The 25823-nt window shown below is 36.1% G+C and overlaps 1 protein-coding gene across 3 annotated transcripts in view; it reads left to right on the top strand.

The window, feature by feature from the left end:
• The window catches only part of LOC110828737 (uncharacterized), a 188457-nt gene that overhangs the window by 112298 nt on the left and 50336 nt on the right, over nt 1-25823 (top strand). For 2 of the 3 annotated variants that reach the window (XM_022061719.2, XM_022061720.2), the window contains exons 3-4: nt 957-1080; nt 2191-2363. In XM_022061719.2, coding sequence (XP_021917411.1) covers nt 957-1080; nt 2191-2363 — 297 coding nt within the window. Of the gene's footprint in view, nt 1-956; nt 1081-2190; nt 2364-17630; nt 17721-25823 lie in introns of those variants that run through there. The other variant, XM_087358237.1, reaches the window with a different exon arrangement.

The raw sequence follows: 25823 nt of genomic DNA, 5'->3' as shown, positions 1-25823 counted from the left end.
TAGTATCTTCCACTTCTGTTCTTAGATTTCTTATTAACGTGTCAGTTTTGTTTACTGTTCGCAAGCGAAGCGGGTTAAATAATCTGCAGCGCCTTCTACTTGTTAATTGTCCGTGACCCATTACGTTACTTCTAACTACCGACTGCAAAGTTCGCCCACTACATTTAAAATTCTCTTCCCTTTAGTAACAAGTTGCTTGCTGCAGAAGTAACCGAGGTATGTGCGCTGGTGCTATTCCCACCTACCCATTTCACAAACGGGATTTGTGAGCACCTCAACCTTTGCGCATATGAGAAATGCAAATTTTCCTTCGCTCTCTTCCATTTTGACATTTGTTCCCTTTGAAAAGTAAAGGGAGCTATTCTATGTATTGATGTGGTTCAGTTGATTGATGAAAGTAATGGGGAGCTAAACAAATGCTCAAAATTAAACTGATTGATTAGTAATGAGCAAACTGTTGTATACGTGACGCTGAGAAACAAAGTAAAATTGAATGCAAGTATGTTTGTTACGGTAAGTAACGTTTAGTTTATTACAAGTGCGACGTAATTGAGGAACGGAGTTCAGTCGGATTATTATTTAAAACTAATGTTTATTTTGCATATTTATCATCATCTAGTTTTATCTACCACATTGTCTCGCCTTTCTTGATCTCGCCAAGTTGTATATCTTTTGTAATTATTGTGTTTTTATGTGTTTTCAATATTCTCGATTTAAGATCAGTCTTCATTCCTTTCTGATGATAATCTGGGTTTTGGCATCGTATAGACTTTAGCCCTGGAGATGAAGACAACGTATTTCTTCGAGACGTTGGCATCTACAAAGAGTATACATGGCACCAAATCCCAGATCATCATAATCATCATTCTCACCGCCGTAACAACCTAAAATCTTAAAAGGGTCCCTTTCTATTTATGCTGAAATGTATAGCTGTATTGTTGTGTTCTGTGTTTCAGCGCCAGAAAAGAAATTGTACGTCACCTGGTGGAAGCATGATTCAGGAGTAGTCAATATTACTTGCATCGCTCAGGGTGTGTATCCAGAACCAAAGATGGCGCTGTACTTGGGTAGTAAAAATAAGTAAGTTTCTCGATGAAATTGTTTGCACATAAATTATTTAATTTAGTAATATAATGTGATGCTGCGTAGGAAAGTGGTAACTTAGTTTAAAATGTGCATTCTCCTGCGGTTCATTTGGCTACCAGGATACAAGTTATTCTACTGTAAGATACTGATCTTAATATTGGCTGTTCTTTATGGTGGGGGAATAAACACCGAATATATTACACAGAACACGTGACTAACACATATTTGTACGACTCGTAATAAAGTCGTTAATAAGCTCGCAGTTACAATAATACAAAAGCTAGAAACCATGTTTTCCGGATTTAGTTTTAATATTATTCTCCGATCTACGCGATATCTCTTTGTTTTATGTTCTCTAATCAGAATTTTGTATACATTTCTCTCATGTGCGCTATATGCCCATCCGTCTCGTACGCCACGTTTCTACCACCCTCTTAATGTATGGTGGTCAGTACAAATTCGTAATTTGGAAATAGGGATACAAGCATACCTCGGAGATATTGCTGGTACGGTTCCAGACCACCCCAATAAAGCGAGTCACACGAATGTTTTGGTTTCCCAGTGCATATAAAAGTTATGTAATGAGAACATTGAGAGAATTACCAAAATGTAACACAGAGACACGAAGTGAGCACATGCTGTTGGAAAAATGGCGCCGATAGACTGGTCGACGCAGGATTGCCACAAACCTTCAATTTATAAAAAAACGGCAATATATGCGAAGCGCAATAAAACGAGGTATGCCTGTATTCATTTTTATGGTCTCTTCAGTGCCTTGCATTTATTAACACAAATTCGTATTATGATGTACTGGTTTTTGGCGTCGTGTAGAGTCGTAGATAGATACCATCGTTTCAGACAAGCATACTGTATGCATCTTCAAGGTTGAAAGCCGGTAGTCGCTTATCCAAAACGTTGGAATATGCTTTCATGACTACACGGCACCAAAACCCACTTCGTAATCATCCTCACCGCCCTTAAAATATAAATTTAAGATTAATGTTTTGTCGTAATTAGATTATAATATTTGGGAAGCATAACATTAATGTATTTGTCTTGATTTAAACCCAGTGCCAAAGTTGGTCTTCCTGCGTGTTGTGACAGGGACAGCCTAAAGGATGTCGTGGTAGAGGTGACGAAGGAACACAGGTGCTACGACATCTCGGCTACGAAGGTCTTAGACGGTACGGATGTGCAGGCAACCACCATGTTCGTCTGTGAGCTGAGGATACCTGAAGCGAACTACATGGTTACAAGAAGCATAGTCTATTATCCAGGTACGAATACTGTTATTCTATTTTACTATTATTAATTCTCATTTTTTGATAATGGTTATATCCTTTGTTCGATGCATTTCGTATTCACAATGGCCTGAAACAGGGAGATGCTGTGTCACTGCTGTTTTTTAATTTTGCCTTAAAATATGCCATCAGGAAAGTACAAATAATTATTTGGACTTTCCTGATTATAATCCAAGCGGTTTGTAATTGAATGGGACACGTCAGCGTTTGGTCTTTGTTGACTATATTAATGTGTTGGGCGATAATGTAATAATTTCTATAAAAGCGAACACAGAAACACCCTTAAAGGCTAGTGGGGATTTTGGTTTAGAAATAAATGCAGAAAACACTAAGGATAGGTAATTAATCGTTCGAAAATGTGACAAAATTCAGGTGTTTGGGGTTGACACTAATAAGTCATAATGATATTCATGACGAAATCAAGAGAATATTAAAATCAGGGGATGCTTTCTATTATTCAGTGCAAAATATGTTTTTCTCTTATCTCATATTATTGAAACAAAAGTTTAAAATACACGAATGTGTAATTTTACCAGTTGTAATGTATTAGTACGAAACTTGGTCTCTCACTTTGAGGCAAGAGCATATATTCAGGGTCTTTGAGAACTGAGTGTTGAAGATATTTGAACCAAAAATGGAGGGAGACGGATAATGGATAAAATCACGTATTGTTGAGCTTCACGGACTGTGATCCTCACCTGATATTATCAGGGTGTTTAAATCAAGGAGGATGAGGTTGGCGGGACATGTGGCACGCATGAGGGAGGGGGAGGGTGTTTACAAGGTATTATTTGCGAATCCTGAAGGGAGGATACCTCTGGGAAGACGTAGGCGTCGGTGAGAGGACAACATTAAGATGTATCTTCGGGAGATAGGAATCGATGGAGCAAACTGGATGCAGCTGGCTCACGATAGAGTCGGGTGGAGGGATTTTGTGAACACCTTCGAGTTCCATATAGAATGTGACCCATTCATTGACAATCCGAGTATTGAGACGACTTTTGAAAGAATTTTCTGCAACATAGAGTGAGTGAGTGGGTTATATCATACCAGTGTTATTAAAAAAGTTCATTGAAATTCAGCGGGAAGCGATTTATTTCGTATCTTCAATCTTTATACCCTTTATTACTTCCATTGAACCCTTTCGTAACCTTACCTCCTCTGGTAATTCTACGAGCCGAAGAAAACTCTTTCATTTGCCGTCATTACCGTGAAATTGGTTAGTCGAGCATAACACAGAAATAAACGTTCCTATTGTACGTAACACTATAATTACCATACATAATTTGCATGTTACATAATACAAATAACCTTATGCCTTCAGGCTATTTGTTGTCATTTTCCAATTTTTACGCAGTATACAGACGACCAGTGGCCTCGAGATGGGAGTTCAGAAAACTTTAGTAACGTTGTTTAAGCGCATATAATATAAGTATAGAGTTGCCCCCCAAAAGATGTATAAACACATTAAGTCGTTTTCATAAAGTAAACCATTTCATACATCATCATTGGCACTTAGTGGGTTAGAGAATAGAGTGTAGTTTTTTAAAATGACCACCATTAACTTCGTGGCACAGTTGACGGCGGTAAGTAAGGCCCGAGCGAGAAGTGCTGGCATTTGCGCAAAGGACTGATTTTGGTCGTATGAGATGGACCCGACCGAAGCACGCGCTAGAGGGGTGTCAGCTTCAGTTGGTTTGTAGCTTTAGCTGTGTTTAGTTCGGTGCGTCACCGCAGCTGAGGCTGTGCGACCCCCACTACTACTGAATTCCCCTCTCTCGGTTTATACATCGCGCATTTAGGTGGATACGACTACTCGCGCGACCTCTTAACTGACTGACAAACGGCCGCCAAAGTGTATATGTATTTACATCTTTTGGGGGCACCTGGGTAATAACCAAAATAATTTTTGATATAATTTAAAAGTCTTTCTTTTGCTGCCATCTAACTCATTTGGAACAAACATGACTAAATCCACACGCATTATATGTCTCGAAATTAAATTTTTAAGGCTGTAACACATTCCCTTGAAATATATAAATAATCTTATTTGCTAATATCTACGGCATATTATAAAATTGTTGTAGCTGTGTTTATGAACAAACAATCAATACTTTCAGCACTACAGTGAATAATCGTTATAAAATGCGAGACGGTCGGATATTAGCATAAGCAGTGGACATGAAATCTCTCTCGCATGGAACTTCTTAATTCCCTTTACTTTTAAATGAAACTCGTAGAAAGCAAAGCACAGAACATACATTGTGACGAAAGACGTAGGATGAATCAGTAATAATGAATAGCGCAGTGAATGTAAATACACTTTTCTGATAACTTTTAAAGTTCCCAAAAATTAAGAACTCTATTTCGGTCTTATGGCGATACACAGCTTTAGCCTTTGGGAAGAGACATGAGAGATCACAAAAGAATAGTAACAAGGAAAAAATTGTGGGGTAGGAGTGAGAGACCCTTTATTTTTGGGGAAAGGAGGAAAGAATCTTGTATTTAGAATGTTCGCTGGCAAATCCCTTTTTGGTAGTTAAGTATGTAATTTAGTGGCCTCCAGAGTAAGGGGCTAAATCATTTGTAGTATAAGCTCATCTATTCAAGAACTGAGCCCCTGCCTGAAAGGAAACACAACTCCTCGCCATTAAAAATATCTGGTTAATGCGAAACCCATAAATATAAAATCTAAAGTTTATTGGTTGATGTAACTGGTAGGGCATACGGTTAACACGAGATTTTAAGACGTCAAAACATCCAAGGAACATTATACATCAGTTCGGACGATTCATATCCGTATATGATGTTGGTTACTTGTAGATTTTGTGTGCGAGGAACAGAACAGGGTTTGATGATGCCAGTGTTGTATTTTCAGCATTTTCCATTCAATTTCTAAGTGTACAACCATGTGTCATGTCTTTCATACAGAATTTCCATTAAGACGAAAAATTTTCCTTTATGATGTGACGTAAAATTATGAAGCAGATACAACTTCTTTCTTGTGGATATTGATTTTGTGATCTATCTGCAAGGTAGTGGAATTTAAATGTGGGGGCGATTCATAAAAAAAATTATTTTCAAGATCTATTTATTTCTGATCTAAGTAGTGGTATAATATATGTTGAAAAAATCAATTAACAAGAAAAGATACCAAACCACAAATATGTGTGTGGTCGTTTTGATATAGTGTGTGCTGTCTTGTGATTTAGTTATTTTAATATTGTTTGCAACATTATTTTATATATATCAGGATGCCCGGCATGCTTGATACGAAGTCAAACACCCATTTTGTTTCCTGTCTCTACAAGATGGACGTTTGCTCATTATCTTTACATTTGCATTTTATACGGACTGATGGCTCAATATTCAATGTTAATACAATTTCACGGCTGACACCTTTATTTATAATATGAATCTGAATTATACGCAAAAGAGTTAATGTCTTCTTGTAATTCAGTTACGGCCAAACCTTTTCATTAAGAATAAAGTATAGTTATTAAAATTAATATGGTGATAAATAAACATGACTTAATTTAACGTTCTAGTTTTACGTGAATAGTAACAAGACAGAAACGGGGTGATATGCGTAACCGAATTGTGATTGGTGCTTTGTACTATAAACTTTTCAACCATGAAATTGATTAGACACTGCATATTGAATGATTACTCCCTTTCTCATGCAAATGCGTGTGTCATTTCAGAATTACGGTATCACATAGAAACATCAAGTGACGTAGGAAATGAAAATTATTACTTTAGTCTTCGTATCATTAATGTCTCAATGGCATATAAATTACCAAGTGTAACGTGATGAATATTGAAATGTCCCGAATGCAGAGGTGTATCATCCTTGTGATATTTTTGTCTCGTATGGATTATCTGGTGTGGAAGGTTAACCCAAAGGTTCTAACAGGTTTATGCGAATTAGTTGAAAGATATGTAGAGGAAACGAATAATAATATGAAAATATTTGTGATACGCATTTATTTAATTAAATTAATAATCATGGCATCAATGACAGCGCTTATAGCACACAAGGGGATCGCCGTGCAATCTCTTATTAGTCGACCGACGTTTCAGGGGTACGCACTGCCGCTATCATCAAGGAAGTGAGTGAAAAATGCACGAGGAATTGGTGTGAGGTATGAGAAACAGTCGGACGAAGTATCGAGGCACCAACAAACACTTCTACTAAGATGTAGTTGAGTCCGATGAGATGAAAACTTGAGAGTAAAAAGTTCTAATCCCTGTTACGTCACTTATAATCTGTAATTAAAAGTCTAGGAACGCTTTTGAATTCAAAATTCAGCGGCACACAGCTTTCTGAGACTCTTGTATAGGATTATCATTATTACTTTCATAGGTAAAAGTGGATCATCATGACAGATTTAATTAAACTAACTAACTGAATCAAAATAATTAAATAATCAACTGGGATTTGTTCATAAAGGAAGTGTTTACACTGTTCTGTTTTACTTTGATTGTGATGAATCTCACCTGAGGACACTAAAGCTACATCTTTCTACGCATTTTACTTTTTAATTTAGTTCGAGATGTACTGAATGCAGAAGAAATTTCGTTTCTTTAATTCATTCTAGATCAAAATTATGTAACGTAATTACAAGAATCGTACACTATTTAGTGTCTTTCTTTCTGACGCTTGACGCCATGATGTTTCACTAAGTGCTGGCAATTTATATCTTGACGTCTGTGATCTTGGTAAGAAAATTCCACTGATCGTATCGAAATGCTGGTTGCCTAAAGAGCGGGCGTGGCGTGCGGTACAGTATATTCCCCTGATTAACTGACGAATAATTCAGTTTAAGGGTTGCACCCTTCTTGAGAAACGGTCTCGGGCGTGTCGGTACTCCACTTGACTAATTGATTTGTGGCCGACAGGAGGGGTAGAGTAGGAACCAAATGAATTACTTTCACTCGCTTAACAATGCGTATAAAACGTCTTTAGTTTCGCCTAATTCAGACCTGAACCAAAAAGTGAATCTTCAGTATGTGTATCACATATTAATTACTCCAAATCCATGTTAAGTGCGTCATTAAGCTTATTTTATAAACAAATAGACATTTTTAATAAATAAACAACGGCGGACAGCCGACAAAGGGTAGTCGTTTAGCTTCAAGGTTTGTCTGTAGGCAAATTCCACAACCGTAAACCACCATGTCATATGTTAAGAAGTACCTTTGACATGGGCGGCGTTTTAGAACGCATTGATGAACTTGCTGGTATATATTAGAAGGAGAGAGTTATTATCTTATCTTCCCTTCAGCTGAATGATGTTAGTTTTACTTTAATTTAATGGGTTTTAAGATGCTTTGTAATTGTTTAGCTTTTTATTTCAAACTCTAGCAAAGAATATGAATACAAAGCTTTAAAAGTAAAACGTATCTACAATTCAGAAAGCACGAACCGAAAATGTATACTATAATGAGATGATAATGTTGCGTCATTATTGTGTTGAATATATACTTGCTCAATTTTATCAGTCAAATCACAATAAAATATTATTATTAAATGTTAAAATATTAAAATATTATTACAATTAACATTTAAATATTTAAAATATATTAAAATGATGCTCTCTATCGAATAGTTCGATTTACATTAGAGCATCATCTTTTATACTACATGTTTCGGTTCTAAATGAACCATATTCAGGTGTATGATCCATATAAACTCAAATGTAATATCCTAAGTGCAATCCTTCATCAGATGTCCATCAAATATCAGAAAGTTTTTCTCTTCTAGACCTATTGTACTTTAATATCGCATTCAAGGTCGTATCGTAATGTATGTCGCGCTTAACGTGATATTGTGTGGGTGAAACGTTTTGCAGTGGTTTTTGTATTGGTCATAAATGAAGAGTGGAGGAGGTTCGTCCGTCTGAATGTATTGCCGTGTTTGAATACTATAATTTTAAGCAAGATAAAAATATTCGAATGGACGATTCATTTTTTCATAATCTGTTCTTTGGGACTTTGCGTAACTAGTATTTCCTGATTTTCATTTACTATAGATTAATTTCTGTTGTTGTGAACCTAATAAACCAACACCATAAGTTTTATACTGTATTCATTCGAATTGTATTGTAACCCTCAAAGAATGATGAAAATGCCCCACATTTTACAAGGAAGTCATTGGTTAAATTATTGAAAGGTAGCTGTTACAGTTTGCAGACAGAACGTACTTTGACCAAATAACGATTTCGACTTGTTAGCATCCCTACCTCATAGTGTGAGGTTCCGGATTCAGATCTTGGCCCGGAGACCAGCAATCATGACTGAGGGTTTTATTGGCCTTCCTCAGTTACTCCAGTTAAATTCTTAGATAATACCTTAATTATGCTACGTCAGATTCCTTAATTATTCGTGAACCATCCCATTATTTACGTTATATAGCTCGAACTACCAAAAGCGTCGTTAAATAAACCATAATAAGTAAGTAAACAAAAATAAACAAACAAACAAATAAATTACTCGGCCGAGTGATTATTAGTTCTGTTTCTTATTAGTCAGGGCCCTAATTTAAACTTAGGCCACGAAATCTGGTTTTTTCCTACCCAAATGCGAGTTATTACCCTGGGACGGCTTTGTTCCATATACCTTCTTATTCACAAATATCATTTCATTAGATTATATAAACTCTGAGCTATTGACAGCGTCGTTAAATAGCAAATAAAAAATAAACACAAGTCAATTTGAAATGTTTCGAGTCAGGTGAATCAGATGGCAAATCCTTCGTGTCACTGCGAATAAAATGTCCTAGAAGATTAAGTACATTATGGGTACAGACGATCTGAAAAATGTGAGACATTTTTGTTTTCGGGACAAAAGCTAGAAAAGTCGTAACGTAGCTTTAAAACCCATAAGAAACTGAAATCACAGCTACGTAATGCAATGTTGAGGTGCAGTTCGAACCACGTTGTAAGAGAGACAGAGGAAAAGAATTGGTTATTCGAGGGTCAACATGGGTTAAGGCCGGGATATTCATGTGAAAGTCAAGTAATCACGGTTTGCCAGGACATTGCAGACACACTGGATAACGGAGGAAGGTTAGACGCGATTATAATCGATTTTTCGAAGGCCTTCAATTTAGTTCCTCACGATCGGCTGCTTATGAAAATCGCGGCATCGGGCGTGGACTCGAGGATAGTCGTATGGGTAAGGGAATTCCTTTTAGGCCGAACGCAGAGAGTTAGAGTAGGAGGGCAATTATCAGAGGAAGTCAGAGTAACGTCAGGTGTACCGCAAGGGAGTGTATTGGGTCCACTTCTATTCCTCGCGTACGTAAATGATATTTGGAGGAACATTGAATCGACTATTAGACTTTTTGCAGATGACTGTATAATATATAGGAACATTATATATAGTAAAGATATAGAAAAGATGCAGATGAATCTAAACAGTCTGGGGGAATGGGCGGTTAAAAATGCTACGAAAATTAACGCAAGTAAAAGGAAAGGAGTTAGTTTCACGAGAAGTCGGGTGAAGGAACCACTAAACTATTTGTTACGGGACCAAATAATTCCGGAAGTTGTAAATACTTGGGAATACTCTTAAGCAGCGATTTAAGCTGGGCTGATCAAGTAAATTATACGGTGAAAAAAGCCTGGAAGGCACTTCATTTTACAATGCGTGTTCTCAAAAAGGGGAATAGTAACACTAAAAGTCTAGCCTACACATCACTAGTGCGTCCGATTCTGGAATATGGGGCGGCGTGCTGGGATCCTTACAGGGAGGGACAGATAAATGAGTTAGAACGGGTGCAAAAGAAAGCATGTAAATTTGCATATCATAGGAGCGATTCGAACTGGGAAACCCTGGCACAGCGTAGAAAGATAGCACGCGTAAGTGCTCTCTTCAAAGCGTACACGGGAGAACGGGCATGGAAAGCTATAGGTGACAGATTGCAAAGGCCATATTACGTATCTGAGCAGGGTCGATCATATTCGGAAAATTAGGAACAGAAAGCAAAGAACAGATATCGGAAAATATTCCTTTGTAAATAGGACCATCCAACTCTGGAACCAGCTACCTGCTGATGTTTTAGGGACTCTCTCCTGTAAACCAAGTACTTTTAGGAAGAAGGTTGGAAAAGTGATAAATGAGGTGAAGTGAAGTGAGGTTAAGGGAGGTAAATCAGGGTGAGGATGGGAAGGCTTCGTAAGTGTAGTGAAGTGAAGAGAAGTTCCTGATGAAATGTGAGTGCATCAGTTTATGACGTATGTAATTCATTACTGTTACTGTCTTATGTCTAGTTGGTATTAATTTTTAAGTTATGTACTTTAGGTTATATGGTTTTGTAATCTTATGAGTTGTTTTATTTTGAGTGTGGTGTGTTGTTTTGTTGTGTCTTATGTTTTTTTGTGTCTTATTGTTCTGTTGTGTCTTATTGTTTTGTTCTGTCTCATTGTTTTGTTGTGTCTTATGTTTTTTTGTGTCTTATTGTTCTGTTGTGTCTTATTGTTTTGTTCTGTCTCATTGTTTTGTTGTGTCTCATTGTTCTGTTGTGTCTTGTTGTTCTCTTGTGTCTTATTGTTTTGTTCTGTCTCATTGTTTTGTTGTGTCTCATTGTTCTGTTGTGTCTTGTTGTTCTCTTGTGTCTTATTGTAGGACCACTGCCACCGGGTAAAAACCCATTTGCAGTCAAAAATAAATAATAATAAACCCATAAAAGTATCAGATACTGAGAGAGACAGAGAGAGAGAGATTTGTATTCAGTGTCTCGCGAGAGAGGAGAGTCCTAGCGATAAAAATGTTGGAATCACAGTAAAATAAGTATGAAGACACAGACATACGAAGCGTGTGCAGCAAAATGAAATTAATCCTTACAGAAAGTTCACATTTGACATTCTATAAAGCCGTATCAGTTCTGGATTAAAGTTATTAAAAACTGAAAATGTCAGGATACCAAAACTAATTAAAACTAATTCCATGATAAAGGCTATTCGTTCAGCAGAGGGTATTTATTCGGCTGATCATGAGATTATCTATATTATGGAAGCAAAATCTACATCGCATTTATCACAAAAACCCATCACTGTAACCTGAAATGCAGAGGAGAGGATATGATATGCATTTAAGTCAAATTTTGAGGAATAAATTCTGGAAACTTTAAGTCCAAGAGGACCTGGTTTAAAGTTTAAGAAATTCCGTCCGGGCGACAAGCCAGATTTATAAAATTACAGTTTTGTTAGTTTAGGAGATTTTATCTTTTCGTTCCCATCAAAAGTACACAGAAATTTGTTTTCGATTTAAACTGCAGAATGCTTCGTTATCCTTTTATCTGTCTATACTGTTTATGAAACTTGTACTGACTTACTTTCTGTTTTTCCTCATATCATCGTTTCTATTATGGTTTAATCTATTAGTTTGTAACCGTTGTCAAGTATCCCATCTTAATTGTATTTTTAAATATGTCATTTTTAATATTACCTTTCGTATCTCACTGTAAAAATATAATTGGCGTTTGGGAAGAAGTGCTGGAAGTGTAATTCAACCTAAGAAGTAGTAAGTAACAGAAAACGGAAAATATCGGAAGAAATACTTGAGTGTTTTAATAATCTGTGTTCGTTGCGAAATGTTAATGAAATTAATACGTACAGGATCATGAGATGAACTGTACATGCGAGTCGGTGTGAAGTTCTTTTGAAATCTAAGTTAGAAAATATGATAAGAAGAGGAAGCATAGAAGCGAAAATAAGATATAAAAAGATGGGCTTTGAGAAGACAGGATTAGAGATTGTAAAATTTATTTAACAGTTGACGAGCTCACGTTAAACGTCAAGAACTGTCGCGCTCTGTTAGTTAAGACATTCCTTAACCGCCTAAACAATATCATTTATTGACGTTTCTGGACGATATGAGTTTGTTTCCAATTAGAATACAGCATTTATATTAATAGAGACATAAGATTTATATTTTTAGCTTAAAATTTTAATTTTGTGAGTGGAGGAATATTACCAAAGAAACATGGTACAGCAATTTTGGTAAGCAGGTTTTCAGTATCAGCGCTTTTTTTAGTTAAAGCAAACAGTTTGCAGCTCACCAATTTTCATCACGAAGTCTGTTTCTGACTTAAATTTTAGCAACGCAGAGCTCAAAGAGAAGACTGATGGTCAACAAATCTCACGTAGGTCCTGGTTTGGGCAGTACATAAGTGGATACGTAAATACAGGGCAAACAACGTTCTGAAAACGTATTTTTCTTAATCAGAGGTATCTAAAACTTTCTCTACAATTTAAATCTGGATATATTTTTTCATAATTGTAACAGTCTCTGAGACACTAGAATGTTGAAGCTGGCTTACTCAATACGAAGTTAAATTCAGACACTTAGCAAATTTTTTTTAGTAAAGAACAATTATCTCTGAAAATGTCCCCTGTCTAAACACTGGTAGGTATGGAACGTCAGCTTGCATATACATTTTTTTAGAAAACTCTTTCTGTTGTTCACACGCATAGGCCACGACTTCTTTGAGATCGATATGTGAATTCGTAAGAGAAGCAGGAAAGGACTTTCATGACAACAGCCATTAAAGCTACGAAGTTTTAAACTCTTAAATCTTTATCACCATAGCTGTTCCCATGTGTGACTTATCTTTCCCGCAGCAAGAAACAAAAATAGAAGAAATAAACAGACGCTCTTTTGAAACTTGGTAAATTTTGCGAGATTTGAGGTTCTTGCGTATAAAGATTTATGTCTTCCGGGTTGTTGCGCCGTGTAGTCTGGTAGAAATTTGCCTACGTTTCAGAGGTACTGCATCCATTATCTATCGACCTGATGACGGAGGTAATAATCATCCCTGTAACGTCGGTAAACATCTACAAGACTACACGTCACAACAAACCAGAAGATATTAAATAACATGGAATGTCGATGTTGCATCATTTATTTGTTTTAGGTAACTCGTAAGTGTTAAAACTGTGAAGTAAATCTTCAATACTTTGTCATTTTTATCAACAGATCAAGTAAACTATTTGAGGAGATGACGGGCGGGCACACACAGGTTCATCATGACATTATCATCCAACATGTGTAATTTAGCATCCCATTTCTTGAGCGGAAAATTTTTGTGTTGTGCCGTAAGGTATCTGACCAATTAGAGTGTAAAGGTTAAAGGTTGGGTTGCGGAACACTGCTCTAACATAAGCACAAATAGAACTATGCCTCTTAATGTAAAACAAGATATTCATACTATTCCTCGTTTGAAAAGAGAACTCTTAAATTCTTCTACAACGTTACAAAATTAAATTTTTTGAGACAGCGACAAATCAAAATTAGGCCACAAGAAAGACGAAGTTTAAATTATATTTAGTTCGGGGAATTCTTATTACCCAGTCCTGATGAGAAAGTGCACATTTTAATGTATGCAAATTTTTATTTTACAAGTTGTTTTGTTTCGTGTTACACTTGGGCAATTATCCTTCAGGAAGAATATAGTGAGGATGTTCGAGGAAGTGGTGAGGAAAATATTTGGACCTAAGACCGGTGGGGGGGGGGGGGGGACATGAAAATGACAGAAATTGCATGGTGATGGTGTTTCATTACTTGTACATTTTTCCGATATATTAGCGAAATCGGGACATGTAACAAGACGTTAAAGATAGAATTGCTTTAAATTATTTAATCGAAAAAACAAAAGGGTATATGCCACTTTGATCATCTCCAGGCGCAGACAAGAGGATAAAGTTGATATTATATAAATTCAGATAGAAACACTTCATGAATTGTTTACAATAAATATTGAATTAACCATGCAGATTTTGGTACGAAGTGATAAACCTGAACTTCTTTGGACCTCATTTTAAAATTCAACGCAGATAGCTATTAGATCTATTTTTTAAATGTAAAAAAAATATGTCACATTTTATCCTAGAAAATGTATCAGGTAATCGATTATACTTAGTGATTCTATCATAAACCGCAACTTGAATAGGTAATTGTGGATATCAATACACGGATCCTAAGTGCGCCTAAAATTATACAGTACGCCACTACACATCTGCGAGGTTACGTGTTTTGTTGTTTCTTGTGTGTAATAAAAGTCCTCTCACTGCCTCTGCAAAAAGTATGCTCGCCTCTAAAGGCGAGTTCTTGTTTACCTGATGGTGTTCTTTGGCCTGTAGTGATGTGGTAAGCGCGACAAATAACGCGTGGCCATATCAGGTGTTGGCGTCTCATGTTGAAATATTACGCTGTAACCGCAAGGGACTACCATCAGAAACTTCTGCTTCAAAGAAATATAAAGTAGAAGAGAAAAAAGAACTTTTCTAAGAACTTGGTTGAAGAGGTTTTATTAAGGTCGGGTTTCGGAGTCACTCCACTTCGTGATCAAAGCACGTTGTTCCTTATTCGTGCTCTCAACTTTGTAAGCATGCGGAGTTAAAATTCCCACGCCGCTACAGATCTCAATACTCTAAGCGGTTCATCTTGTGTTTCTATGATTCTTCTTTATTTTTTATGAAGTGAGACAAAATGTTCTTTATGAACTGTGGTTTCACCCCCTCGATGTAGTATGAATATACAAAATGAATAATTTGAATTGACGGTGATGTTCCTTTTCTGGGTTGTAGTTCTGTGTTGTCTAGTAGAAGTTTACCAACGTTTCAAAAGTCCTCCATCATCAGGACTCCCTGATGATGGAGGCAGCAAGAACCTCCGAAACATCTGTAAAATTCTACCAGACTACACGACGCAACAACCGAGAAGACAGCCATCTTCACACTCATAGCCGCTAAAACTTCAAATTACAGATTCTGATTATAGCTGCATGATAAAGCTCTTTTATAAACCGAGACGCATAATGGTGTATTAAAGTAAATAATCACATGTGGTAGGACCGTTTTTGAGAATCTGTTTTTCGCTCGGATTGTCAAGAATGTCTCCACTTTTTATAACACCGGAAATTGTACAAGGCGTTCACTGATCAAGTTACTTTACGGTTTTCATAATAACCTTTATAATGAAGGTGAATTGATTTTATTGTTTTTATGGAGCGCTTAGCAGTCAGTGATATACTTCCAGCCAAGAAGAGTCAGTTGTGTTCAAGTTTATCACATAACGCACTATATTAGAGGTCGCGCGAGTAATGGTGGCACCTAAATGCGCGATGTATAAGCCGAGAGAGGGGAGTTCAGTAGTAGTGGGGGTCACACAGCCTCAGGTGCGGTGACGCACCGAACTAAACACAGCTAGAGGTACAAACCAACTGAAGCTGACACCCCTCTAGCGCGTGCTTCGGACGGGTCCATCTCATTACGACCAAAATCAGTCCTTTTCCCAAGTGCCAGCAATTCTCGCTCGGCTTCTACTCTGTTAACAGGATCCCACCAATTGGTCATATTCTGAATCAGTGTACTCCAGTCTATACCAACAGTTCTTCTGGAAGCAGATTTTAATAATATTCGCCTATAAATATCTAGTGACTTCTGCCAAATATACAAGTTTTACGTTTAACATTTTGTATGTTTTTTCTATTTTTTCAAGTTTTTGTAAATACGGAATGTTAGAAAAACGTTCTGTACTGTGGAAAACAAAACATTTATTTAAATTTATTTATAAAACGTATTGGACAAAATATTTTAATTTTAAATAGATGTCGTAATTTCGTGCAAAAGAACTACAGAAACATGTTGCTAATCTCAGAATATTGTTAACTTGCAACTATGTATCTTTGGTATAGAGACTTTTTGAACAGTCTATACAATTGAATGCTGTTTTTCTGTCAGAATGCGACTGATTGAGTATTGAAACGAAATAAACTTATACGGGCCAGATGTATAAACTTCTAGATTTCATCGCAGTGAAAGTTAGATCTTATAAAAATTGCTACTGTACTTAAGAAATGAAAGTTTATCAAACATTCTGCTTTATTTATGCATAAAATAATGTAGGATCAAGAAGAATTGCTCTTACTCAAGTAGGTAGACCTCTGATCCTTGTAGTGACTTGTAGTCAATCCAAAGAGTAGGCTGAAAGTTTTGTCATTTTATTATGAGCAAGGCCAGATGGTGTTGAGAACAACTTAGTTAAGAACTATGCCACCAGACTCAGCTAGTTCCAGCTTTCATGTCACTTCTGTAAGTTAATTCTATATCTCCTCTCCCACTACCCTACAGATCTTTCTAGAGAGTAAGAAAGTTTTTATTTGTACTTTCATAGTAATAAAATTGTTAGGGTAAAACTCCTCCGATAAAAATTAAAATTCAAAAAGTAACGTAAACCTGCGACGTGATGCAGGGGGCATTGAAAGTGACATTAAATCTTAAGTCTGTTGTCAGCTTCAATCCGCTGAAGACGTAAAAAAATTTCGTGTGCTTTAACAGCCGTCAGGGGGAAATACATGACACGAAATTTTTACTTTTTTTAATTTCGAGATATTTGGTCCATGGAATATATGAAATAACTGTTTTACGTGCAGTGATACAGTACAAGTATTTTAATGACGTAGATAATTTTCAACTTTAAAACCCCATTAAAACTTTTTTCTGTTCGCGTACTCGCTTTATAGCGTTTCCATTTTAATATTAAGTTCTTTTGCTCCATACAAAAAGTATTTTGATAAGTACAGTACGAAATGAAGACCATTGACAGTAGAGTATTTTAATATAATTCCGCAATTATACTTATGCTGCAAAATGATACATACAGAACCGAGCAGAGAGTGATAGATAGAAAATTTAGCCTAAAATAAATTATTCTTTCAGAGATTTAGACTGATAAATTGTAAGTTTCGTTTAATTATAGAGAATAAATTTTCGCAAAAGATATGTTACCACACAAAAATTTAGAAACCCGCGCTTCAAATCTCGTCTCTGGCTGAAAAAATTAGAAGGTAAAGAGATGTAATGGTAATGATACTGCTAGTTTTGAGGAACGTCTGTCCATTTGTATGAAGATTATAAGGTGTGACATTCATGGATTTAATACCTAATTAAGTGAAATACTGTAAAAATATCTGACCAATTAATTAGATAACAAATAAGAAATATTAGACGTCGTCCCACTATAGATTCTTAAAACAGTTGTACTTTATTAGAAACATTTAATTTCGTAGAAGATTACATTTCAACGTGTATTTATTAGTTAGTGAAAATTATGTGTAAGAATTTTCTTTCTTGAACAGAATTCTGCGAGGCATCAGACCAGTAGATAGTTTTGCTTCTGAAGATGACTTCTAGGTTGTTGCGCCGTGTATCTGGTAGAAGTTTACCGTTGTTTCAGATGATCTTGCTGCCTCCATCAGCAGGGCGATAAGTACTAAGGAGACAAATCAGGATTGAGTAGAAATTATACAGAGGCACTATACAAGACTAATAACAAGTTACCTTGAGTAACTCTCCCGAAACGCGTCTGTATTCCCAATCCTTGTAATAGTAGTAATGGTAGTCTGCAATATCTTTGACGTGGCCCGTTTAGGACAGCCGTCCTCTGTTTTTATCTTCCCTTGAGTATTTGCGGTTGTTAGTTTTATGACATATCTAGAGCAGGATTCTCTAGAATTTATTATCGAAAGAAATCGTTATTACGTTTCAGTGTTCGTACTACAATATGAAGTAGGTAGATTAAAATGGTTTAATTTGGAGTCTATTTTGACATATTAATTCCTTTATCGTATAAATTAATCACACTGTATTATGTTAAAAAATAAATCCTGGAATTAGTCCAAAATATTCTGCTTAATATGTTGAATGGAAAGAAGAATGTTGATAAAAAATTTCTACAGAGAAATGTCATGAATTTTCTTTAATCTACGTATAATCTACGTTTGAAGGTAAAATTGCAATTTATTCTTAACAATATAACCATCATATCTCAAGTACAGGCTTCAAATAAACATTTGATTTTGCCACGGTCAATTCTGCAGGGTTATGATACTTTAATGCAAATGTTCGAAATACATAGAATGCTTTATAATTGCTCTTGTACAAAATCTGAATAACATAATTAATTTATTTAAGGTGAACAAAAAGATAAATAAAAATGTATACAAAATATGTATAACGTCTGTGTATTATACAACCCTAGAAAATACTTGTTAAAATATAGCTAGTAGCTGCTCTTGAGAATCAGTGAATTTAAGCAATAAAGCAGTAATCTGTAGACTCTAAAATATATGTTAATTCGTCTGAAAGCCGACTTTACAAAGCATAGGCCGCTTTTCTTTTGTCTGTATATCTGTACCCATGCGACTACGAAATCCACGGAATTTATTAGACTGAAACTCATTTGTGATAAACAACGAAAGCCTACGAAATTTTTATTGTCTCAGTTTGATTCATTTTAATGGCCAACACATTCAAAGGCGTAAATTTTACGTGTCTAGGCCTAAAGAACTTCGACTAAATTTCAAATACGACATTGCAATACGATAGTATTTAAGCCCACTTTTGTAAATTATATAACTTTAATTATAAGTGCAATATTACTTAAGGGCCTGAACACACAATATGTCTCGCTAAGAAATTAAGAAAATATATTGATAAGAGGTGTATATTCACAACATACGTTAGCTATATAGTAGTACATTTGCTTAAGGATTAACTGATTTCGAGAAAAGACAGTGGTAACTTATGCAAACGACAATACTTTTAAACCTTGTCATCCAGCGCTTTATCCGTTTTTATATTTTCCGCTAGCTTATCAGAAATTAAACAAGGCCTAAAGATCGTTCGAAATTAATCCGGTCACAAACTTCTTTCAAGGAAGACGTTTATAAATAAGAAAGCAATTTCTTTCTGTGTGCTTTACAGACAATTACAGTAAATCTCGATAACCTTAAAAAGAGCAAAATTTCTCTTTATGTAAGAATATTTTATACTTGGAGAACTTGGATAATGAATATTTTTCTCGAATCTTAAATAGATTTCCTTGTTGAGGAGATCTTATTTCCAGGTTTTACCGTGTAATATAATGAGAAATATTTCTGATTATATTAACTACTTCCTTAGATTATAACATTTCAACCAAGAACTCCGATAATGAACCTTTAGCAACCAATTTGATACACGAATCGTTTTTCCTTATCAAGTACTGCATAGGTATAGATATTCTTATTTCTTTAAAAACTTCCTGCAGACTTTGTCAGCAGATGCTTAATTGCTTGCCATGTTCTTCATTCCGTTACTAAATCACACTTGAATGAACGCATTTCAATCTTACATTCTTTTCTAGAGGAAATTCCAGAGTTGCTAGTTGTATAAGTAAAAAAGTTCAAACAAAGACGAAACTAAGCTCTCTGCAAATTACTGAATGAAATGACGCGAATATTTGAGGTTCATTTTGTTGATTGATTACTCAGAGATTTCCATCTTGGTTTTATGTACTTTTTTTTGTAACGAAGCAATCAGAATAGGTCGCAGTAGAATGTTCCCAGTTCCTGTAGTGTATAGATACAGCATTAACTAGTGTATGAAGAAGGAGAATATAGTACAGATGTTGTCAAGAATAACTAACTAGTTGGCTTAACGAACACAAAGGTTCATCAAAGATTTAACCAAAGCTCTCCACCGGTCCTTGTCCGGGGCCAACAAAATCCAGTCTCCTTCGACTCCTATCTCCCACAGATCTCACCTGGGATCATCCTCTCATCTACGTCTAGGTCTCCCCAGCGGTCTCTTCCCCTCAGGCTTCCGAACCAATACCCGGTGCACACCTCTTGTCCCATCCACGCGCGCTACATGTCCCGTCCATCTCATTCTTCTCGACTTAATCACCTTGACAATATCGGGGGATCAGTACAGATTTTTAAGCTCGTCATTGTGCAGTTTTCTCCATGCCCCATCGACTTCTCTCCTAGGCGCAAATATCCTCCTCAACACCCTGTGCTCAAACACCTGCTTTCTCCCTCAGAGAAAGAAACAATGTTTCATGCCCATACAAAACAATAGGCAAAATTACTGTTTTGTATATTTTAATCTTTATGTTCTTAGAAATCAGACGGGAAGATAAAGTAGCAAGCATGTCCGGATTTGAACTTTCCTGTTGTCGTATTCTAGAACAAATTTAAAGAGAAATGGAGACAAAGCATCTCCTTCTTTCAGACCGGTATTGATAGAATATTAGTCAGATAAATATCTACCTATACGAATTGTGCTACAGGTATCATTTAAGCACATTTTTATTAGACTCACTAGCATCTTTGGTATATCAAATTCAATGAGAATATTGCATAACGCTTCCTTCTGAACAGTCATAGGCTTTTTTGAAGTCAATAAACAACTGATGTACGGTCATACTATACTCCCATTTATTCTCTAGTATCTGATGAATGCAAAAGATCTGATCAGTTGTTGAACTGTTGAGTCTGAACCCACACTGATAATCCCATTGTCAATAATAACAGAATTAAAAATAATGAAATACGTTTTACATGGCCTTTTATTAGTTCTAAACCAGAACTCAATACTAGATGTGATGGAGAGTATTTGTTAGGTTGCCACATTCGCGTCAGTAAAACATTTACGATATTAGCTACACAGACGCGCCATTATACCTCTCAGGGCCTTAGATGTTCATATTGTAACATCGTTATGTGCAATCGTTATTTTAACAACGCGAATAAAATTTTTATTAACTAATTCCACGGAAAAAGGTTATTTAAGAAACCGATAATGTCGCGTGTCGAATGTTCATTAATGTTCCCTACAGCACGATACTGGATCCTGCCCTGAGCCGGTTCAATCCAGTCCACGCCCTTACGTCATGTTATTTTATTATTACAATCAGGTTCATGTCTAGGTCTTCCACGTGTTTGTTTTCCATAAGATTTCGACTAAAATTTAGTGCCCGTTTCTCGTCTCCCCATGCGTGTTACTTGCCTTGCTCATCTCATCCTATTTTCATTAATTTGCATAGCAAATTTGGTGAGGGTTACGAATTATTTCAATCATCATGTAATATATTTCCAGCCTACTGTTACGTTCTGTATCTTAGGTCAGATTTATTTTTAGTTTCAGAATAAATTCGTCCGTCTAAGAATCATATTCTAATTTTATAAATTCTTCTGAATTCAGTCTTCGCTTAACGTTCTACAGTAATCTAATTATCGCACCGCGAAAATGAAAGTTACTTTTTAAAATAACCGAAGGAATTGTTTGAGGATTTTGCTTTAATATAAAGATAGCTGAAGTGTCACCATTTTATCTTTGTTGTTTCTGACGGTTGCCACAGATCGCATGACAATCGCTGGGCGTGTTGTATGCCGCCGCAAGGTGAACCGTGACTTGTTTACATCATCAACAGTGTTTTGTTATTCAGAGTGGAAACTGCCAGATAATTCAGTTGGGTTCTGCTAACAAGTTTATTGTCGCAAGTTCATGGTTTGCATAATATACGAATGTAGGCATGCAGCAGGTGACATATCTCTTCTCCATCGGAAGCTATGGATTAACTATTCAGAATTGGTTAAAATTAAATTAAGGAATTGACTGTGAGCCATCATTTTGCATGCTGCGTGCTGTATAGAGCAGTGGGAAGTCTATATGAATTTTCAGTGATATGTAGTATAATAGCTTCATGAAATTGGTGTAGCACGAACTACTCTTGTGTAACATTAGCTTTTGGGGATGTGCCACGTCGAAAGTTGAGATTTATCTGACGTTTCGGCAAACATTGTCGACCACTACACTTTCACCCGGAAGATGGAAACTGAATTGTTTGCCGAAACGTTGGATAAATCTCAAATACTTGATGCGAACACCGGGAAGTTGAAGTTACACCTTGACTTCCAACCGAGATACTGTAGACAAAAACGAACTATTCTCAGTATTTTATGTATGGCGTCTGGCGACAAAGGGAAGAACATAGTTGCGGACGTTTCATAAGATGAAAACGCTTGGAGCTGAGAAAATGGCGGGAGACTGGAAAATATTTTGTAATTCTTACCTTTATCGGATATTATTAGGGTCATCAAATCAATGAGTATAAGATAAGCAGATTAGGCATGGGAATAAAACATTTCTATTGCAAACCCTGAAGTAAAATTCCGATTCGGAGACCGATGCCGGAGATAGGAAGGAAGAATTAAGATGAAGGAATATTTGTATGAGGATAAGGACTGGATTCATCTGACTAAGGATAGGCACCAATTATAGGCTGTTGTGAACACGGTAATGAACATTCGTGTTCCACAAGGGGCGGTGAATTTCGTAGGCAACAGCGAAAACTAGCTTCTCAGTAAGAATTTGTTTTGTGTTATTAAGATTTGTTGGTTATAACTCATAATTGTAACTCCCAACCATAACACAGTGGTGACAATATTATAAAATGTGTAATTAATATCGAAAATCGCAATATTAAAATATACAAGTTTCTTAGGCAACACAAAGCAATATTATGTTTCTACGTATCACGTGAGAATAATCTAGTAGTAAAATTCGAAATTAACTTCAAAAGTTGATTATTTGAATTAGAGTGTGTGATTGTTGTCCGAGAGTACAGTCAGTCAATTTCATCGCCTTCTCTGTAACTCTATTATTCATTGCCGTGTTCTAGAAAGCCTGCCTTCTGGCCTTATCATAAGCCAGACAAATGCAGTCCTCACCCTCCAAACATATTTCCCTAAGATACATTTTAATATTATCTTTCAATTTACTACCAGGTTTTCTTATTCGTGTATTGCCTCCAGGATTTCCTACAAACTTTTTATACACACCCGTGATTACAGTCATTGCAAGATACAAAACAAGCCGTAGGGGTCGATAGTGGTTATAAAGTTGTGAATAATCGGTGTCGCAAATAAAAGCATTGATCGACCAAATTATTGTCAAAATTTCCCTTAAAATGAACTGTACTTAAATAATGAAATTATTTTTATATTACACTCTTTAATGAAATCTTAATGTTTGTAACTGCGTCCGTATTATGTTCTGTAATGTTGGGCCATGTAGTGTAGTAGAATTTTACTGACGTTTAAGAGGTACTTAATTCATCTCTATGATCATAAAGGCACTAAGTAAGCACTTCTATCCGGCGATGAACTTATATCTTAATGCATGTTTACTGAGCTGCAAGCTTAAGAACGCTTAGAACTATTGAAATGGCAAGTCAGACGTTGGCGTTCAATTGAATTCAATCTTTAAACACGAAAAGATATGGCATTACCTGTTATTCCCTCGTTTACCATAGTGACATAATTTGTTATACACCGTGTACCAGACACAGGTTTTTGTTTATATAGGAAGGGTGGTTACATAAAAGTTTAGTCCTGTACATTAAAATGTGTTTAATGGTTTCTTAATAACAACCGACAGCCTGGACGTAATAAAGGGAACAAGGGGAGAGAAACAATGCAAATATTTCTGGAATTTGCAGTCATAAATACGGCGAAATAATACGGTTAGCAAAGCTGGTCGCTTATTTGGATCAAGAATGTTTCCACTGAGGTGTAAGAATCCAGCTTAATTTATACAGACAAGAGTATCAAACTACTGTAAATGTTGTACTTCAATGGGGTCCGCACATTTCTATTGTCTATACCACATCGGCGTTTGATGTTCATTAATTGGAAATAAAAGTAAAAATTTATTAAGCAGGATTTGAGATTATCACGGCGGTGGGTCTGCAGATGGCTGTCTTCTGGGTTGTTGCGCCGCGATCGCTTTGATGATGGAGATAGCAAGGACTTCTAAAACGTTGGTGAACTTCTACCAGACTACAAGGCGCAACAATCCAGAAAAACAATCATCATCCTAGCCGCTGTGAGGACCAGAAACCTCACAGCTCTTATATCTATTCGAAAATAAACCACCTTTTTGATTAATTAGGCTAATTCTCGCGAAAGATTTCCAATTTTAGCCCTATATATATTTTGGGAGAAATGTAACCCTAATCACCATTAAGTAGATCATTGTTACGAGCAGTAGAATAAATTATAGCGTTGTCTTGTATTAAAATACGATGCCAAATGTTAAAAGTAAGTTACGCCTTTCAATATATTATTCGTTTTAAACTGTAAGTAGATGAGTTAACAACAGAATATAAACTGGGATGATTTATTATTGAAATCCATTCGCAATTTTTAAAATATTTCAATTATTTCATCAAAATGAGATACGTTTAAAAAATCAATATTTAATAACAAACTATATTGCCACATCATCATTCTTGCCAATCTAAAAATACCAAATAACTTTACTTTTGGTGACAGCTGTGAACACTTTATCGTTACTGTTCAACTCTCATGTAATAATTCTTACCAACCTAAAGAGACCGAGACAAACTTATATTTTATTATAGCGGTGAATAATTTCTCATTAATGTCCAATGGATCGTGTCGTAGTTCTTGTCAGCAGAAACAGACCAAGACAATGCAATGGCGTAGACGCGGGGTGTTCCTTAGTTGCTATGGTAACCGCGAACTCAAAACGCTTATCAAGTTGACTCTCGTCTCGCTAATGAAGCTACTGTCAAGTGGTTTGTCACACCAGTGGAAAAGCTTTGTATAAGCCCCACCCTTCCCAATCCCCACATCTTCATCCTTTCTACGTAGAATACTTGTCTTTCTAGGCTTTTCACTTTCCAATTATTTGTTGTCAGATGCGGTATTATATTTTAAAACAGAAAGTTGTTTAGTTCAAAGAATACATGGGTGTAGTGACAGAGGAAAGAATCTAGCAATAAATAAGAATTTATGTACTGTTCCGACATCGTTTTTTGTGCGTAAATTATAATACAAGTTTTATTATAGTAAGAACTTAGTTTTCTCCAAATCTTGTTGTAATTTCTTGTGAAATATTGTTCCCCACGTGTGACATTTATTCTGAAATTTTCGACTGTCCTGATTGAGGGTTTCTGCAGTGTCCTCAGTACTTGAGTAAATATCAGGATAAAACAGTAAAATAGGCCACGGCCGCTAACTTCTGTAGCTTTCTCAAAATACCATTAATAATTCCAGGATATTCCAACTAAGATGAGAGGCTGTCAAAACAAATTCCCCTCTCCTCCCATTCCTTTTGAAACACGTGGTAGCAATGTTACTGTCTGTCTGCCTACTACATTAAAATATAATATAACATTATATTGTACACACACCAGTCACCAGGCCTCGCGAACAAATAAACTCTTACCTGATAACTGTGACTTCACAAAAAATTACTGTTACAAGTCACAGAACTCACGAAAGAATGTTTTCCTCACGAGTCAACTGGCTGTTCAACGTGCTGTTCCAATTGATATGCACACACCCCAAATCATTTGTACAGAAAGAACTTAGGCAGCATCTATACCTGTAATATTTAACACTATTTATGTAATAAATTCTTACCAAAATGAACGCAGTGTAATACCATTGAACACTAAGTAAACACTGAAGTTAAGCAAGCCCCGTTATATAAATAATAGAGACGATATTGAATTTTGGAATGATTGTCAATTATGCTAATGAAACATTTAAGGCGCGATTTTTTCATACACCCA

This window comes from Zootermopsis nevadensis, unplaced genomic scaffold (genome assembly GCF_977971745.1).
Source record: "Zootermopsis nevadensis isolate Lab colony 2312 unplaced genomic scaffold, Znev_1.0 Znev_ptg000029l, whole genome shotgun sequence".
Taxonomy (NCBI): Eukaryota; Metazoa; Arthropoda; class Insecta; order Blattodea; family Termopsidae; genus Zootermopsis; species Zootermopsis nevadensis.
Note: the sequence above shows the minus strand (reverse complement) of the source record. Positions and strands in the feature narration are given on the sequence as shown.